General features: G+C 40.1%; 2 protein-coding genes across 3 annotated transcripts; both read right to left on the reverse strand.

Moving 5' to 3' along the window:
- Positions 1 to 7417: 7417 nt before the first annotated feature.
- asmtl (acetylserotonin O-methyltransferase-like) lies at positions 7418 to 14249 on the reverse strand. 2 transcript variants are annotated; one of them, XM_070914523.1, is made up of 16 exons: positions 14209 to 14249; positions 13151 to 13267; positions 12389 to 12520; positions 12246 to 12293; positions 12089 to 12153; positions 11928 to 11992; positions 11590 to 11698; positions 10960 to 11263; positions 10641 to 10883; positions 9717 to 9879; positions 9427 to 9626; positions 9182 to 9314; positions 8948 to 9088; positions 8708 to 8830; positions 7891 to 8142; positions 7418 to 7650 (listed from the first exon to the last, which is right to left on the reverse strand). In XM_070914523.1, the coding sequence occupies exons 2-15, from the start codon at positions 13241 to 13243 to the stop codon at positions 7937 to 7939; spliced, it is 2025 nt and encodes a 674-aa protein (XP_070770624.1). In that variant the 5' UTR covers positions 13244 to 13267; positions 14209 to 14249; the 3' UTR covers positions 7418 to 7650; positions 7891 to 7936. The 2 variants fall into 2 exon arrangements, with proteins under 2 accessions (XP_070770624.1, XP_070770625.1); XM_070914524.1 differs by lacking the exon at positions 7891 to 8142.
- Positions 14250 to 14951: 702 nt separating this feature from the next.
- On the reverse strand, positions 14952 to 16231 carry p2ry8 (P2Y receptor family member 8). The gene is made up of 2 exons (XM_070915318.1): positions 15939 to 16231; positions 14952 to 15770 (listed from the first exon to the last, which is right to left on the reverse strand). Exons 1-2 carry the CDS (start codon positions 16229 to 16231, stop codon positions 15005 to 15007), a joined length of 1059 nt encoding a protein of 352 aa, XP_070771419.1. The 3' UTR covers positions 14952 to 15004.
- Positions 16232 to 19148: the final 2917 nt, after the last annotated feature.

Here is a 19148-nt window from a genome sequence, read left to right on the forward strand (position 1 = left end):
TGAGAATTAATGGATTTTCCATATGCACACATACCTCCAAAAAACCAGCCAATTTGATTGACATGACAGTGAGCATGTCATTAAATTTTTTTGTATATGCAGGTGCCTGTTAGTGTGTGCATGTGCATTTCTTGCCTATGTGTGTGTGTGTGTGTGTGTGCTCGTGCAGAGATGAGACCCGTCTGTCTGCTGCTCTCTCAGATTGCACCCATGAGAGATCCCAAAATAACAACAAAGAGCCCTCAGTGGGTCGGATGAAAGCCCTGTCAGCAACCATTTCAGCACAGAGAGTCTCCTCCCCTACTGTATCTCTGAGTGACACCTCACACATCACATGGAGACAGGAAGGGGAGACAGTCTCTCGTATTTGACCGCAACAAATATTTCCATATGTTAATGAGATTGTTGTTGGCTTTTAGCGGAGGCCAAATGGGTTCTGATTGTGAGCTGAGTGGTGGTGTGTTCACTATTTCACTGCAGATGTTTTCATATTCCTGGTTTTGGTAAGAGTAAAAGTTGGGAGTTTTGAGCGATCAGATTGATAACACCACATTTATTTCAATATCTTTTTTGTTTGTTACTTTAAAATAGTTCAACATTTTGGGAGATACACTTATTTGCTTTCTTGCAAAAAGTTAGATGAGAAGATTGATACAACTCTAAGCCAGGAGGCCATTAGCTTAGCTTAGCATAAAGACTGGAAACAGGGGGGAACAGCTAGCCTGGCTCTGTCCAAAGTTCAAAATTATGCCTGCCAACACCTCTAAAGCTAATTAATTAGCATGTTATATTTTGTTTGTTTAACCCGTACACAAACAGAAATGTAAAAAAGAAGTTGTGGTTTTTACAGAGAACAACCTGCTGTAACTCCTGTAGTCTTGTCGTCACCATGAAGTTGCCAGGCATCCAGCGGAGACTCCACAGAGTCACTGCTCGCGGCTGTTATTCACCAAGAAATAGTTCCAACACTTAGCCTACCTCTCCTGACAACCACAACCTCTTGTTTTTATATTTCTGTTTACAAATAAATTAGTGAGCTTCAGGTGCTTGTAGGCACATTTTTGAACTCTGGACACAGCCAGGCTCGCTGTTTCCCATTATTTCCAGGCTTTATGCTATGCTACGCTACGCTAATCCCCTCCTTCCTCCTGTTTAGAGCACAGACAGTGAGAGTGGTATCAGTGGCTTCTCTTCAAACTCTCGGGAAGAAAAGAACAAATAAGCTCGAATTATTACTTTAAATAATCGAAAGTCAAACAAATCAAGAAACGCTTAAATCATGCGGCACCAAAAAGAAAAGCATGAATGTATCTAAAATATCTGCTGAATCAGTGTTATATCTAGTACAACGATCTGATACACCAACATAAAGAGCCATCTCCAATGAAAAGTAGCCTACTCTTTTCCACAGTCCCAACCAGCAGTTAAATCTGCAGTGAAAATCCCTCCATGTTCTACTACTGATGTCAGGCCAAAAAAACTACAAACAGCAGAGAAGGACTCCATTGTTATTTCTAACTGGTAGAAGCCCTGAGGTTATTTTTCCTCTGCCTTGAAACAAATCAATGAAGCACAACTCACTTTGAACAATTGCACATTTGCTGAAATCAGATGTGGGCTGAGGAGCCAGCCATCATCGCACTTATTCTGTTTGTTGACAGTGGAGGCCTTTGATAAACAAGCCGGTTCTTTGAAACAGGTGCCCAAGCATGAGTTCAGTTTTGAGAGGCAATTCAGAAAACTGACTGATTAGAGAGTGTTTGTTATTCTGCATGCAACCATTTGGATTCTGTGTATCCTTCCCAAAGTCACAGAGACGCTTTCTGTATGAACAATGATACTATTTATTTTTCAACTAAGATAACACAAAAGTTTAACATGGATATTTTCACATTTTCAAATATCTCGGCAGTGAAATTGTCTGTCCTCTCCTGTCACTTTGATAAGAGTGTCAACAAACAATATAACTTGATAAAATCAGCCTCTGTATGGAGATTTACTTTAGCCAACGTTGCCCCCAAGTGGTGACACTAGGAGTTGCCTGAAACTTTACAATACAAGGCAATTCACATACCAAACCTTATGAAACTTTGCACTCATTATTATTTAACAGGCTTTGATTACATCACTCTTGTTAAATGTATAGTCTGCTTTCTCAACTGACACACAGAAAAACTGAAGTCATGACTTAGCCATGGTGTGTTTTCACTGGCTGTTCTACAACAGGGAACAAAACATGCAGTCCACCCGGTTCACAAACCCAGCTTATCCTCACTATCAACATATGGAAGTGTTTTCCAATCGCTATCTACTAGCAGCAAATGGTCTTAAATCAGTCATTTTAATATCAAAGCACTTAACACTAGAATGATGATTACTTGCAGGTGGATATCCATGCTGCTTGTCAAGACTGCATTTGAAGAAAATGACTGAGCTCTTATCCGACACGTACAGTACAGCCAGTGTTCAATAGGCAAGATCACATTACAGAAGATTACTTTGGAGTTTCAGCAATTTTCCCAAATTACACTGGCCTTTGGTCTCTGGTAAACTTGATTGACTTGAATGGTTTTCATTAGAAAGCCTCGCAGAGGCTTTGCTGCTCGTACACAAAAGCTGTGGCACTTGGGGGTGAGTGGGTGCAGATGGGACACTGGAAGTAAACGGATATGCAAATCCTTTTATGGATATGCTTCATCATGTTTTAAGGGAACACAGACTCTGTTTTATTTGTGACGCTTGTCTGTATTTCACAAGCCTGACTTTGTCCTACTACACAACCATTTGGTGTCACTTGGCTTGTCTTTAAAAAGAACTGGTCAGTAAATGCAATATGTATGAAGTATTGAATTGATTGAATCAATACACTGTGGCAGGAAAGTATTGCAATATATGGTGTTTTGATGCATTCACTGTGTGTTCACAATAAGACAAACCTTATGCGATTTACACTCAGTGTCATATCTGAACTTCAGGCCACCCTCCCCTGTCTCTCCTCATCGAAAGAACAAAATCTGAGTAATGGAAATCAGTTAGATGTCACAAAGAGCCTGAGCCCAGACTGACAAGAAAATAGCCATGAATAACATGACCACCCTTATTACCCGTCAAGAAAAATACTTAGTGAGGGATCCAAAATGAAGAATAATCCGGATACACTTTCAGTGTCACAAAGAATAAGGGCTATTTATCCTGGCCAGAGATATTCCCACATTCCCATCAGCTGTTTGGCTGCTTCAGTGCCTCAAAACTGAAACCCAAGAGGAGTATATGGAAGGCATTATGGGATGGTATCTTCTGTCTTGTGCTTAGGAGACTATCCTGCCCAACCATATGCGTAGAGCACAAATTAATTCCCAAACTTGGCAACAGAAATCATAATTCTGATAGCTTGCAGTCACTTAATGTTCACGCGATCTCTATAACACACATCGAGCTGCCACTGGAAAGAATTAGACAATTTAACAAAACAGGGAACTATGTGTGTCTCGCCAAGATTTCTGGAGAGATCTGCAGGTGTGGGATGCCATCTTGAGGAGGTTCACTGACACAACAAGGAGCAAAAACACCGCAATTCTTTCAACTGCAAAACAAATATTTGGGTTACATTTCCAATGTATCAAATATCACTTGGGAGGCTGGCTGCATCTACTGTAAGTAAAAAAATAACAAGCCAAGTATTTTCTCTGCAGCTTTGATTTAGGATGGATTAACGTCAGAGGATAAGTAGTCAGAGTTTGATCATGCTTTGCAAAAAGGGAAATTATGGTCAAACAGACCAAATGGGGCGATAATATATGCTGCGTTTAAAAAGTGCTTTGATGGATTTGTCTGTTGGTTAGTGTGACTCAAACTTCTTTCAAATTCCTTTGGGAGGTTAAAGCTTAAATAGCACTCGTAGGGTTATGTGGGTTGTGCCAGTTTGTAAGGGTGTGAGAAAGAGGGTCAACTTAGAAAAATGTACTGAAGCCGTCATACAAGACCAAGACGAATGCTCCACCCATGCCTCAGAGTATGTTTGACAGGGCCCCACTGCAGAGGGCTTAGCCTCCCTCGTCGCTGGCAATCTTCCTCCAGCCTCCAATAAAGTTGAAGCAAATATGAAGTCATGTCCGCTGGGGAGACACAAAACATCAGTGTGCAAAAAATGTCATCCTACGAACGCTGCTTAGATTTTTATTATTTCTTCTTTAATCATCTTTCTCCCATTGCATCCAGATTGCATCATTATAATATGACACTTCAGAGTGTTTAAGAGGCAGCGTGCTCTCTCCAGCCACAGCCGTCAGCCAGCTGACCGCAGTGTGAGTGTTTTTGGAATGCTACACACCAAAAATAAATCACAGGAAGAGTTTTTTCACTTTTAACTGTATCACAGATGCAAAAGCATAGGTAGCCATGTACTAAGAATGACCCCGTATACAGAGGCCCTTCTGGTACAGGTGTCTCACCCAGTTTGACCTTAGATCTTTAGGAAGAAGTCAACTGGTTGTACCTTAAGTCAGAACCAAACAGTATGAAGCTGCTTTTAGCTACTACGCTGCACACACATGGAACAAACTTTCTGATGATTTCAAATACGTCCCAACTTTAGCCACTTTCAAATCTAAATTGTTGTTCTCCTGTGCCTTTGACTGATTGATTTCTCTACTTTTTGGGGAAACTTTACAACGTATTACTGCGCTCTACTGTAACTATATTTTATCTACTATCTTAATTGTTTGTCATTCTAAAGCTTTTCTTTGCCTCTGTGTTTGAAATGTACTATATAAATAAAGATGCCTTGCCTGAACAGCTGCCGTTTTGCCCACATTAAAATCCAGTAGGTTGCAGAGATCCAGGGATGTAACTACAGCTGCACCACCAGAATCCAAGTTACAAGAAAAGTGTCTCAACTTTGTGTGCTTATCAGATCCCAGATACAGTTTGTACTTAAAGCAAAGTTGAGTGCTTCGGTGGGGGAAGTATGTGAATAAAATAAAACTACTTCCACACCACAAGGATCAGTTTGCTTTTGGGATGATGCACAATGCTCTTTCACTGCTCAGGCACATATCTGATTTCACCATATCAAAGTACCACAATGAGTCTGGTGTTATTTCACTGATCAACAAACTTTACTTTTTCTATTGCATAATTTATCGTGGTTTTATATCAGCATACACGATACAGAGTCAGCAGCTGCACCACAAGCTTCTCAATGCACCGTACAACAGAAGGTTCAAATACTTGCATGTTATTAATGTCACTGTTCCACTGTTGTGCACAGTTGCATTTAACACAAGATGTGCATCTTTCCTGCAGCTAGAAGGGATGCACTTATGATGGAAACAATACTGTAGTACCAACAGGTGCCTTACCCATACATTTAGTTATTGTTTGTTGTTGTGGTAAACCACATAATAGAAAATAATATATCTATAATAATTCAACATATACAGTCATGGAAAAAATTATTAGACCACCCTTGTTTTCTTCAATTTCTTGTTCATTTTAATGCCTGGTACCACTAAAGGTACATTTGTTTGGACAAATATAATGATAACAACAAAAATAGCTCATAAGAGTTTAATTTAAGAGCTGATATCTAGCCATTTTCCATGGTTTTCTTGATAATAACCAAAATCACTTAAGTTCTTACATCAATAGCTTTGGCATTGCACTGCCAAAAACAGTGCTTTTAGGCATTCCATGTTTTCTTTTCTGTCTGTTTTAGTCACATGATACACACAGGAGTTAGTACTTGATTGCATAACCATTGTTTTTGATGACTGCAGCCATGCGTCTTGGCATGCTCTCCACCAGCTTCTGACATTGTTCTGCTGTCACAGCAGCCCATTCCTGTTGCACAAATTCAAACAAATTTGCTTTGTTTTTGGGCTTGTGGTTCTCCATTTTGAGTTTGATGATTTTCCACAGGTTTTCCATTGGATTTAGATCTGGTGATTGAGCAGGCCAAGGCATGGTTCGAATGTTCTGGTTCTCCATCCAGGCTTTAACTGACCTTGCCGTGTGGCAAGGGGCATTGTCTTGTTGGAAAATCCAGTCATTCGAGGCAGGAAAGAGTTTTCCAGCTGATGGAAGAAGACTGTTTTCAAGAGTAGCCCTGTACATGACCTGGTTCATTCGCCCTTCACACAATTGCATTTGCCCTGTTCCACCCATACTGAAACAACCCCAGATCATCACTGATCCACCCCCATGTTTTACTGTAGGGACAAGACAGTCTGGTTTGTAGGCTTCTCCAGGCTTCCTCCTAGCCAGTAAGTTGGCTGGAGTGGGCATCAACTCAAAATTGGATTCATCACTGAAGAGAACCTTAGCCCAATCATCAACAGTCCAATCCTTGTGATCCCTAGCAAAGAGTAACCGGGCCTTCCTCTGCCTTTCGTTGATGAAGGGCTTCTTCCGTGCCCTGTGTGACTTAAGACCAGCTTCAAGAAGTCGGTTTCGAACTGTCCTTGCCGAACAAGTCACATTTCTCGACAGTGCCCACTCATTTTTAAGGTCCCTGGAGGTCTGACGACGATTCCTGACACAGGAACGGATGAGTGCACGGTCATCTCGTGGGGTAGAAAGACGTTTCCTGCCTCGACCAGCTAGCAATTTGGTAGTACCATGTTCGGCTTGTTTTTTCTTGGTGTAGTGAACGGCTGTCTTGGAGATCTTCAGTTTTTTGGCTACCTGTCTCTCACTCATGCCAATTTCCAGCAGTGCCAAGATGGCTGCCTTTGTGGCTTCACATAATTCTTTTGTTTTAGGCATTATGTGAGAGCTGACAACTTCTGAGTTGTGCTACGGCTTGAATGTAAGCAGGAAACCACTCCAGGCCTTTGCATGTGCAGTGCTGCTTATGACATGAAATGGCCTCTTATATACCCTGGGAATACAATTAAGCTTAAGCATGTCAAATAGGACATGAAGTATTATGTAACCAGCTGCATTTTTTGTCGTGTTCATTGTATTCTTCAGGTAATATACCTTTAGTGGTACCAGGCATTAAAATGAACAAGAAATTGAAGAAAACAAGGGTGGTCTAATAATTTTTTCCATGACTGTATAAGTTAACTATCTCACAGTATGTCAAATAATAATTCAGATTAGCCTCCACCTTTTCCTTTACATTAAATTGCTGCTTACAACTTAATGAATCAGTGATAATATTCAAATGTTATGTTCACAATTTTATCGCCCTCTGAAAGCAGCCATCCTGTATTATGACTTTTACTTTTGATGCTTGATTACATTGTCCTGATAATACTTTAAATACTTTTACTTAAGTCAAATTTGGTATTATCTATTGTGGTATTACTACTTTTACTTAAAGGATCTCATTATTTCTTCCACCACCGATCAAAAGACAAAAAACTGAACAAAGACCGTCTGTCATTTGTAATCCAATGAATGCAAAACGTGGTGATGATTTGTGCGCACGATTCACATGCTACATTTTAATGGCAATAAAAGCATCAAGGAAGTTCATAGTGTGAACCACACGCATGTCCCCAAATCCATATTTGCTCAGGAAGTCTGCATACTGGCTCTCTGTCCTCTCTTTCCCCTCAGCCTGGGCAAGCATGTTCAGAGACTGCAGAGCAGAGTAGGGTGTCAGTCCATCCAACATGGTCTCAGCTATGAGTACTGCACATCCTAAGGGCCAACAAAAGAGACTGTTCAAGACCTTAATGTATAGGAAAATTATAAAATGTATAATAAGAAACATCATACGCTTTGTGTCCATTTGTTTTCACTTTAGCCGTGTTTACACAACACAGAAAAAGTAAATATTAAACAAAGACACCTTGTATTGGTTCACAGATGCTGCGCACACACACTTCATCATGAAATCATTCTTGACCTTAGTCCTTGATTTTGGCAAAGGTTACCTACAGTATATATCACAAGGCCTTCCATATAGTGTTGTTGAGGGTGTCTGTCACGCTTTGATGCAGAGCATAGCATCCAGGAGGTTGTCTGTATGTCTGACATGTGCTGTTATGAAACCATGGCTCTTCAAAAGCAGACTGTATTCTGTCACACTCCGCTGTTTCCCCATGCTCATGCTGAGGGCCTGGAGCAGCCCACGACTCGGGCCCTTTCTGTCTTCATCCAGGAAGATCTCACTTAGCAGGAGTCCACAGCCTGGCACAATGATGCAAGTGCATGATGTGTATGCAGATGTATAACTTTAGAGCACAATAGTGGTGGTTTTGTAATCCCTTATCCCTTCGTATTCTTTTGCTTTAGGCAAAGAATAAAAATCAAGAAGAACAAGGAAGAAAACAAAACTAGCATGAAGTTGTTATTTTGGCTTTGAACATGCCAGCTTCTTGCAAAGTGATGTTTTACATGTCACAATGGTGCAATCATTTTCAGCTTTTATGTCAGTTGAGCACTGATAATAACAGGTTACAGCAGCGGTTCTCAACCAAGTCCCAGTGGAACTTAAGAGTGTGCAGGTTTTCACTAAAACTAAACAGCAGCAGATTTTACACAAGATTTTACCAGAATGTGGAAACTAATTAGTGATATCTGTTGGTACAGTCTCGCTGTAGAAATGAAAAACCGCAGACTCCTAAGTTTCACTGGCAGATGAGTGAGGACATTATACTAAGCATATGTCAATAATACATTTGAATTATGTTTGCATTGATTGTTCAGTCAAAATACGTAGAACAAAAGATGAAAGGACTGAAATAGCTTTTACCTGGTGCACACACATCCGCAATGTTACTCAGCAGAATATGAACTTTCTCATCAGGCCAGTCATGGAGGATTCTCGCCAGGATGTACAAGTCTGCTTTGGGCAACTCATCTTTAAAGAAGTCTCCTGTTCATGCAGAGAGGATAAAGCCGTGAGTCACTGAGTCCACAGAATAAGCAAATTACACTGCATTAGCCAGCTTTTTGTCATTAAACATCAACAGTCAGGACTACACAAACTGACCTGCTACAAATGATACCCTGTTGTCTGTGTGCAGAGGTTGGAAATGTTCACTCATCTCAACTACAGCTGGCAAGTCAAACACTGTCACAGACAACCCAGGATGGGCTTTAGTAAATTCATAGGCCATGGCACCAGTGCATCCTGGGGAAAAAAACAAAACACAAAAAGATTATATGTGAAAGAATGGTTTATTACTCAAGGACACAATTATAAAACTTTACGTTCTGTCCTTACCTCCGAGGTCACAGGCAGTTTTAAAGCTGGAGAGGTCAAAGGCTGTTGCTACAGCTTTTCCTGTAACTTTGGCAATGCTGTGCATGGCATTCATGAATCTCAGTTTCACCTCTCGACAGTTGTAGAAAGTATCCTTTTAATAGAAACAAATGACATAGAGAAACAAAAAAATAGCAGTTGTGAAACTTTTCTAATGTTATTTCCCCATGTTTTATCCATCAGAGGCTAAACGCGGAGATAATCACCTGAAACAAATCCTTAGGTTTCTTGCCGAAAGCCTTCTCGTGCTGGTTGGTTCCTTCCCGCACAGCACTCTCAAGGTGGGAGAAAAGAGGCCACACTGTGTTGTTACAATGCTTAATGTAGCCTTGCAGCGAAAAAGGAGCATCTGACAGCAAGAAACGCGTGGCCAGATCTGCGTTCTCGTACTGTGGCTTCTGGCATGCTGGGATCAGTGACACCATGAAACATGTGAGTATCAAGTATCAAATGCTATCTCTTTAAGGTGCAAAAAAACAGATGAGTGCTCACTAACTTCTTGCTTTGCTCTTCAACAGTCCCAGAGACACGCAGGCTTCCAGCAGGCATTCAGTCCCCTTCACGGAGGCTTTGATCTCGTGGGCCACCTGCTCTGCATCCAGCCCTGGCCTGCTTTGTAGCAGGTCGAACACACACATATTGGATGCAGTGAATAGCGCCTGGAACATTTTGGGAAAGGCAGAGAGGGTACAGAGAGAAAGTGCACTTTTTTATTAATATGAATGTGATTTTTTTCTTTTAGACTGCCTGGTGCTCGCAGATTGCGTAGATGATGGTAACATTGTTTTTTTTTTTCCATTTCTGTTCTTTAAAAACAAAAACGGTTATTATTGTTGTGTTCCGCTACAGTTCCATACCAGTGACTATCCGGTACATTACAGATCAGAATAGGCCATTTTTAAGAGAAATATTTATTCTATTTATTGACTTTCTTGCCCTGAGAGTTAGATGAGACGATCATCCTGTCCATTAAGTATGAAACAGCATCTCTAAAGCTCAAAGTAGTTCACACATTATATCTTGTTTGTTTAATCTGCATTCTGGGAACTAGTGGTCACCTTGAGGTGGCCAGGCAGGTTTCCAAGAAGTTAATGTACCCACAAAAGCAAGTTTCACACACATAAGCCCCTGTAAAACCACAACTTTCTTTTGATTTCACATGCTCTTTGCACAGATTAAACAAACGAGATGCAACATGTCAAGTAGTGAGCTTTTGAGGTTCTGGTAGAGGTGATTTATCTAACTTTGGATCAAACTCTCAGCAAGAAAGCAAAAAAGTGTATTTCCCATAGTGTCGGACTATTCCCTTGAGTCGAGCTAAATGCTTCATTGCATCCTCTAGAAGTCAACTACAACAATGACAATCATTAAAGGTTTAGAGCTTTCACAACATGAGAACATACAGTTCATCTCTAATTACCTTTGAGGCTTTGAATCCATCCATCAGTTCAATGATTCGCTGCAAGTCCTCTTTTTTCACTGGGGCTTCACTGTCCTCATGCTCTGTCACATTTAGCTCAATCACCTGCCCTCTGCTGGCCATCAGTGGTAATGTGGTATTCTCTCGGAGCTCAGACTCTGTATCATCTGTATGTTTAGACAGGCTGTTGACCAACGTCCAGGAACTTTCACCCACTTCACTTTCACTGCCTTTCCTTTTCACCTGTTAGGGGAGACTGTTACTTATAAATAATGACAAAAAGGTAAAAGATTGTGCTCATAGGGTGAGAAAAACTAACCATATGGACGGGACGTGCTGAAGGGCTGGATGACGGGTTGTGTTTGGCTGAAGAGCTGGTACTGTGGTTAGACTGAGCTGGCAGGTTGGATGGGGGCTGAGTGAGTATCGAGGTGGTGTGAGTGCCATTGTGACAGACAGGCGTACTTTCTTGGTCCGAGGAGGAAGTATAGCGGTTGTAAATATGGTCCAGCTGTTTGCAAAAGTGATTGAGGGGAAAGCCCACAACATTGAGGAAATCTCCATGGACGTACTCCACTAGCATGCCCCCGAGGGCCTGAATACCATAGCCGCCAGCCTTGTCCCTGACACACACAGACACAAACATTTCACTTATAGAGCAACATACACACAAAGGAGTTGTATGTGTAATGGTACATGTGTGTAATGTAATGGAACAACACGCTCTTGCCAAGTCATTGGATTTTATTTCTTGCTGACACAGTCCCTGTCCAGTAGGACAAGGCAAACACAGCTGGAATGAAACTCACGCATCAAAGTCCAAAAAATCAACAGGTTCATGAAGCTCACATCCACCTAAATGACCTCCATTGATCAACTGCTTGGTTAGGTTACACCAAGGAAAATCAATAGCTATTACATATGTGACAGTTCAAATGTTCATACTCACATGGGTTCACCGCTATTGATGTACTCCCACAGCATATTTTCAGAGAGATCAGCAAACTTCACCTTTGTTTCTTCGTAGAAGTCAATCAGCTGGTAATCCACTTCTTCGTCTGAGGGGTAGGGAGGTTTAGAAATTAAATGTGTCCACTACATTTGGCCAGTAAAGCCCTTCCATATATATTTGGGAAACTGTTATGAAATCCTACATTGCTATATAGGTTTTCCTCACAGATAGTCTTGCTGGACTTTTAAGAAATAGAAAATAAAAAAGTAACTGTCTAACAAGTTTGCTTCATCAAAGTTCTACAGAAAACAAACCATTATTCAGCTGTAACTTACTCTCTTTCTCATGGCAGAGGACAATGGCTACACCAGTGAAGACGCTGTGCTCTTTACCACTCAAGCTGAAAGAGAGTAAAATAAAGAGGAGAGAAACTGTAATCAAGATCCCGTCTGTTTTCAGTTTCTGTTAACTCAGAAACAATGTAAATGACACTGACCTTGACAGCATCCTGTAGGCATCATGTTTGTCCACTGGCTTCTCCAGAATCATGCCGTCTACAGTCTGTGGAAATTAAAATGGCCACAGTGAATAAAAAACAACTTCTATTGCAGAGAGCAAGCAGATAAAATACTGTAATGCTTTCTTCCTCATACCACAATAGTGTCTGCTCCGATTACTATGTCCGGAGTCTTCAGGTGTTTCTAAAGCAAATAAATACACAATATAATCAATCTGTTATTCAACAGGATAATATACACTGTATGTATACTGTCATACAAAGAGGAGTTTAACTCACAAAGGGCATCCTCCTGGCCACCTCCAGGGCCTTCTGTTTGGCTGTCTCAACGGCATACTCATGAGGTGCTTTGAAAAGTCCCTTGTCAAGAGTTTCTTTGAACCAGGATGGCACCACCTCAAACCGTAAGCCCTGACATGTATGAGGGAAAATCTTTTTTTAAAGAACTGTGACCAGAATATGTGCATGTGTGTGAGTGTTTTACAGTTGAAGGTCAGTGCTCTCTGGTGAACAAACACATTCAACAGCATCACTGTGTCTAAATTATATATATAAAATTATATATATAAAAACACATATTGTACTGTAATTTGTTGTTACTCTTCAACCGACATATACATCAATACAGATATATCTGCGATTAGCTAATATTGGCCAATATATCAGTTTTATCTGATTTCTAGTTATAAATGAAATAGTCATTATCATTATGTTCAATATCATTTACAACATTATCATCAGATAAGTAAGAGATTAAGAGATGTGATAAATAATTTATCATTCATTCAGCCCAGCGTTTCTCAACCATGTTGTTGGGACATGAGCTTGCCTGATATATTGATGGGATCATGACAAAAACACCTTAATTTGTTTGATTTATTATCATTTTGTTCAGCAGATCAGCAACTTTGATTTAAATAGTGTTTATATGATGCATACTCAACTCTATATGTAGAATTTTATGTGTTCACAATCAAACAAAATGTGCAGTTGTTGTGATATACATACATTTCCTATGAGTTTAACCAGTGGGAAACATACCGCATTGCGGAGAATCTCCAGTCTTCTAGGAGAAGCACTAGCCAGCACGACCAGTTTACCGGAGAGCTTGGAAATGACAGGGTTCAGCACCATGGTGGCCTTCTGGTCTAATGGCCCCTAAGGCGATGAACAGAGTTAAACATTACAGATGTGGCCTAGTTTATGTAAAAGACTCAGCAATAAGGAGTCAGATGACTGCAGCTGTTCAGTTATGCACCGTCACTGAGGACAGGTCCATATAGAGCTGAAACAATTAGTTGATTCATTAATCAGTCAATAAAAATAACATCCATTTTGATATCAGTTAATCATTAAAGTCATTCATCAATGAAAAATACCAAACATTCACTGGTTCCAGCTTCTCAAATGTGAGGATTTGCTGCTTTTCTCTGATTGAAATCATTTTAAATTATATATTTTGGGGTTTTGGATAGTCGGTTGGACAAAACAAGCAAATTAAAGACATCACGTTGTGCTCTGAGATATTGTAATGGTTATGGACTAAACGACTAATCTAATGTTAGTTGAAGCCCCAAGAACAATGTTTCTCATACATACATGATAGAATAATGCATTAAAAAAAGACAATGAGCTGCTGGCAGACATCTCCCCATTCACTGTAATCACATAAATCAACTTATCTTCATGCATGAAGTTAGCCATGTAAATAAAGTTTACAACTTTTCCAAATAACTGAGTCTAATGCCAGTGTGTTTCCTGTGCCTCCATAATCAATATGTGGCTTCTCTGAAAGTAGCCACAGTAACTCACGTAACGTTAGACGTTAAACATGTCTCAAGCATATGGTACACGACATACATAGTTCACTACTCTGCTATCCTAAATGTTGTTACCTTGGTGTTAGCTATCAGCTAATATGGGTTGTTTTAGTGGATTTTAAGTTCGGTTGTCGGAAGATAAAGCTCCTGTGACTAACTGCAAGTGAACGAAACGTTACCGTAACGTTTGGTGAGCGACTTCTTCCAAAATGACACTGTGTTGAATGAACACAGTAATGGTCTGAGCGTTATAGTATAGATATGTAGTATGTCGCTTACCTGTACAAGTCAGGAAACTGACAGGGTTAGCAGCTTGCTAGGACGACCAACGTGACTGCGCATACGTGATGACGTTACATAACGTGGGCGGATCCACCATTTGCACGCTGCTGGAAGAGAAGTATGCAAATGCCACATGCAGCTACTACTTCTACTACTGCTACTTCTTCTAATAATGATAACAATAACAAGAGGAGGAATAGTAATATTAACAATACCTTTATTTTTGTTGAGGGAGAAAACAAAGGAAATGAAAGTCATAATAGGAGGAACTTGAGGCTTGAGAAACTTCCTTCTTGATGGTGAAAAGCCATGAAACTACACACATTCATAGTAAAACACAGCACACAGTGATTCACAGAGACAAATATAATGTTTAAAATGTAAAAAAGTGGACCACATTCAGGTAGAGAAAGCTTATATAATACATATATTTCATTCACATTTTATCTACACTTGTGCATGCTACATAATTTGTCAAAACAACTGTTATGATGCTTGTGGCAGAAATCAAAATACATATAAAATAAAAAGGAATCACTTTTTAAAATAAGAGATAAGGTAATGCAAGAATAATGATTACGTTTGCATAGAGCCTCAGCTGCTGTCCATGTTCATTTGCTCTTTGGTACACATAAAAAAAGAAAAACTGAAGTAAAATGATTTTGAAATTTGACCCTACAAAATACGTTGTAAGACCTTGACACACTCAGGGCAACACTCAACACACACTCCTTCTCTCACTTCCTTTGTCATGTGTCTTTTACTCCTTTTCTTTTCCTCTAATTCCGTCTCTCTATGCTGTGGTGTGCCGTGGCATCAAAGACACCCTGTTGTGTTCTCTCTCTTGACCTTCCAAAGTGCAATGGGTCGAGTACAAACTCTCTTTATGCTCCAACTTCATTGAGTCCGCACTACTCAGGCTGTGCAGATTAATTATCTGCCTCAGCTTTTGTCTGAAATCCTTGGAAGCGAAGTAGTAAATGAACGGATCGAGGCAGCTATTCAGGCAGCTGAAACAGAGAGACAGTTTGTAGGCCAGGTAGAGAGACTTCTTATAAAAGAGTCTCAACACAGAATGAGCAAACAGGAGAATGTTGTTGGGAGCAAAGCAGAGGGTGAAGACCAGGAGAACAATGAAGGCCAGATGTATCGCTCTCTTTTTCTGGGCTGTCTTGGAATCTCTGGCCAGTTTGCGTATGACACTGACATAGCAGAATGTCGTGACACAGAAAGGGAAGAGGAAGAGGACGAACACCATGCCGAAGAGAAAGGTCGCCCAGGCTGTAATGGTCGGGAGCATGTTTGCCTTCAGCACGTCAAAGCATGTGGTAATCTTGAGTTCAGGAATTTCAAAGGTCAGGTCTGTGGTCATCAGTGGGTAAAGAATGCACAGGACCAAACCCCACATGAAGAAGCAACTGACGACAGCGATAGACTTCCTCTCCCTGGTCTCCCTGAACAGCATGGGCCTGACGATGCCCAGGTAGCGGTCAATTCCAATGGCCATCATGGTCAGGATGGAACAGTACATATTGGTGTAGAAGACGAGGGTCAGGAAACTGCAGGTGGACACATAGAAGAAGAGTGTTTTATTTACTAGCATATTGAAATAAACTATTTAGTACTCTGAGTAGCTGCGAAAAGATGAAAACTTTCTCCTAAATTTCTGTTGAAGACATCAATTCTATATCGATACTTTACCATCGTCCTGCAATCATTAAGATTACCTGCACATCTTGGGTCCCAGATTCCAGTGGTATCCTTTGAGCTGGTACGTGATCTGAAAGGGCAGGGCAGTGCCTAGGGCCAAGTCGGTGAGGGTGAGATTAATCATGAAGATGATGGAGGGAGTCTTGGGGGACGTACGGAAGATGAGGAGCCACATGGAAAGCCCATTTCCTACCAGGTTAATGACAGTGACAATCATGTAGATGACAGAGATGGCAATGCTGATGCTGTCATTCTGAAACAGGGACAGTGTGGCGTTGTCTAGCTTGGTGCTGCTGGAATTCCCCGTCATGATCGGATGGGAAAGGCCTCTCACCACCTGTGTGTCAGATTTTAACAAAGACTTGTGAGACTTGTGGTAGAGTTTTCGCTTTTCTTACAAAATACTGGTGGAAATAAAGCAATACCCATAATTAATTATGCATACCATGTCAAGCTGTTTTGTAATATTTGAATGAAAAAGCATAAAACATTAGACAACATACACTGCAAGAAAAACAAATACAGTGGACCTTGTCGAGAGTGATGCGTGACACTGAATGTGTTCTTTCCTTTTTTTACGCAGAAATGATTGATCTCAAGGTGTGAAACAGATGCTGTGACATTCATACTAATACTGCATTACTCCATGTTGTTGTTTGATTGTAAGTGGCACATGTGTTGGGTGGAGTTTTCACACAGGAAAAGGACATGCTTGATTTGTGGTAAAGAGTGCCAACTGTCACTCTGAGTAGCACGAGTACTTCCACACATGTAAAACTGTAGACTCTCAACTGCCAATGATTATATCACAAACGGCTTAAACTGGGAGGTGAGACTAAACTGAATTTCATCTTTGTGCCATGAGACAGTTAATGCTTCAACATGGATAGGGAATACAAACACTTTGTCTCAAACATGGTGCACACGGTAGTAGCGGTGGCAACCACAAGTCAAAAGGAGGTGAAATCAACAGTGAGAAATGTTTTTGCTGGAAGTTATGCAATGGTAGTGCAATGGTAAAGTTCAGTATTACTGCAACAATGATCAGGATATTAATGAAAAACACTTTTTTGGGAACATATCAGAAAAACATGTTATACTGCAATAATTACAATTAGCAAACTGAGACTTTTGGGTTATAATGTGTTTTGTTTCTTAAAACCATAAATAAGTTTGTTATTTTTATTTATTTTCCCTTCTTTCTCCCTGGACAATTATCTGTTGTATTACTGTAATGGGACCAAGCATTTCTTTAACCTATGTATACTTATGCTATCATGTTTTTACATTTATACTTTAACAACATGTTTATGTGAGTGTGCAGTTAGCTCTTCGGGTATGTCATATTCTACTGTATGTACACTATTTGTAATGTCGTACCGTTGATCTAAGTCAGATGTTTAGTTCTCGTGGCCACTGTGTGTTGTTTGTGTTTATGTGTTAAAAAGCATGATAATAAAAAAACAACAAAAACATATTGTGGTAATCTAACAAAAAAAACAACTGTTGACCATAAGTACACACAAATACAAGAAAAGAATACTAAGGAAAGAAGTATGAAGCAACTGACGAGGTGGAGTTTAAGACAATTTCAAATCAGTATTAAAAATGTAAAAATATATTGATCATAAGGTTAGCACTTCTCCTGATAAATCTCGGTAAAAGTCGGTTAAACACTTACCTGTATGAACACGGAGGCGGATGAGACAGCAGGCAGGTAGGCATATGAGCGCAAGTGGTTGATGGAGATACAGATATTGTGACTGCTGAGGAAATGAGGTTACAGTGACAGAGAGGGAGAGAGGAAATGGATCATGTGACAATTTTCATCCTACCGAATTCAGTAACGGCCACCTATTAGATTCAGCCTTGGAGATGACTGTTTAAGACACGCACTTGTCAAAGACTACCCCACATGGTCACAGTATGAAGAACACACACATTTACTCATCATGATCGTCTTATTCCTCACCATGTGGTTCATGAATTATCTCTACCACCTCTAAAACGTTTACATGTGGGACTGTAGGAAAGACTGAGCACTACAAAGGGCTTACAGGAAACCCAAAAGGAAAAGTAATAGGTTACATGTTTATGGGAAGTTTTGGGAGTTCCTAACATGTCAATGACTGTTACTTTCACTTCTACTCATAATCAGTCATTTCACTGCTGTGATTGAAATGGGAAACAACACAAGAGAGATGTCACAATACCTGTGACATGCAAACGCAGAAGAAAAAAAAAATGTGGGTTGAGATTGAACTGGGTCATAAAGAATAAAGACTATTAAATAAGTAGTGCCAAGGCACCATGAGAAGGGTTTGAGGTAAATAACTTCCCACTATCCTCTACAATTCACACATATACAAATGCACACGCGTGCTGTAGGAAAGTGTTGCTGTTAAGTGAAGTGAGAGCACTAGATTTCAACCCACTGCTCACAAGATTCACGGGATGTGTTCTTATGCTGCTGGCTTCCTGTTGATTATGACAGTTCTGCTTTATGTCACACTGACAGTGTCTGTCACACTGTCACCCTCAGATTATTCTGATTATGGCAATAGAGAACAAAAAATAGACAACAAAAGAAAGTGTAAAACATCAATTACAACATACCTCCTGCCTTCAGGTATCACTGTGATCTCAACTCATAATTTGAGAGAAAGAGAGTTGAGATTTATTTAAGCGTTGGATGATCTGCCTTCATGCCTGCATGGCTACACCCACTAATGCTCCTGTAAGATACTGCTGAGTATTCATACATTGCTAACTATCAGAATCAGAATCAGAATCAGAATTACTCTATAAAGGAAAATGACTCATATCCTCCATTTGTAAATGTGCACTATATTGCCTCACCCAAACTGTCAGAGAACTGCCACAATGAGTCCTTGTAACGGTAGAAGAGCTTTATTTTCTCACAACTTAAAGAAGAAAACCAAAATGATACAAGAGGTATGATAGACAAATGTGAGGTCATGTGCAAAAATGGTAAAAGGCTTGTTAAACATACTATATTACTTTATCAATATTTGTGGCTTTTCCATTATATTTAGTTGACAGAATCAATAGAAAACCATGCACACAGTATAGAAAATTCATTGTTTTCATTTATCTGTGTCATACTTTGCAACTTTATTTCTAGGAAACGCTTTATAGAAATGTAGAGAATGTGTTCTTCTTGGCTCATGGGTGATCATGTACAAAAGATCACAAAAAGATTCTAG

The sequence above is a fragment of the Enoplosus armatus genome, chromosome 11 (assembly GCF_043641665.1).
Source record: "Enoplosus armatus isolate fEnoArm2 chromosome 11, fEnoArm2.hap1, whole genome shotgun sequence".
Classification (NCBI taxonomy): Eukaryota; Metazoa; Chordata; class Actinopteri; order Centrarchiformes; family Enoplosidae; genus Enoplosus; species Enoplosus armatus.

Coding starts and splice junctions, on each gene's coding strand:
- asmtl (XM_070914524.1), bottom strand. CDS start 13,243: ATGGTGCTGAACCCTGTCATTTCCAAGCTCTCCGGTAAACTGGTCGTG. Junction 12,521..13,150: donor TGGAGATTCTCCGCAATGCG/GTATGTTTCCCA, acceptor CATACATGTCAG/GGCTTACGGTTTGAGGTGGT. Junction 9,315..9,426: donor AACCTAAGGATTTGTTTCAG/GTGATTATCTCC, acceptor TTCTATTAAAAG/GATACTTTCTACAACTGTCG.
- p2ry8 (XM_070915318.1), bottom strand. CDS start 16,231: ATGACGGGGAATTCCAGCAGCACCAAGCTAGACAACGCCACACTGTCC. Junction 15,771..15,938: donor CTGGGACCCAAGATGTGCAG/GTAATCTTAATG, acceptor GTCCACCTGCAG/TTTCCTGACCCTCGTCTTCT.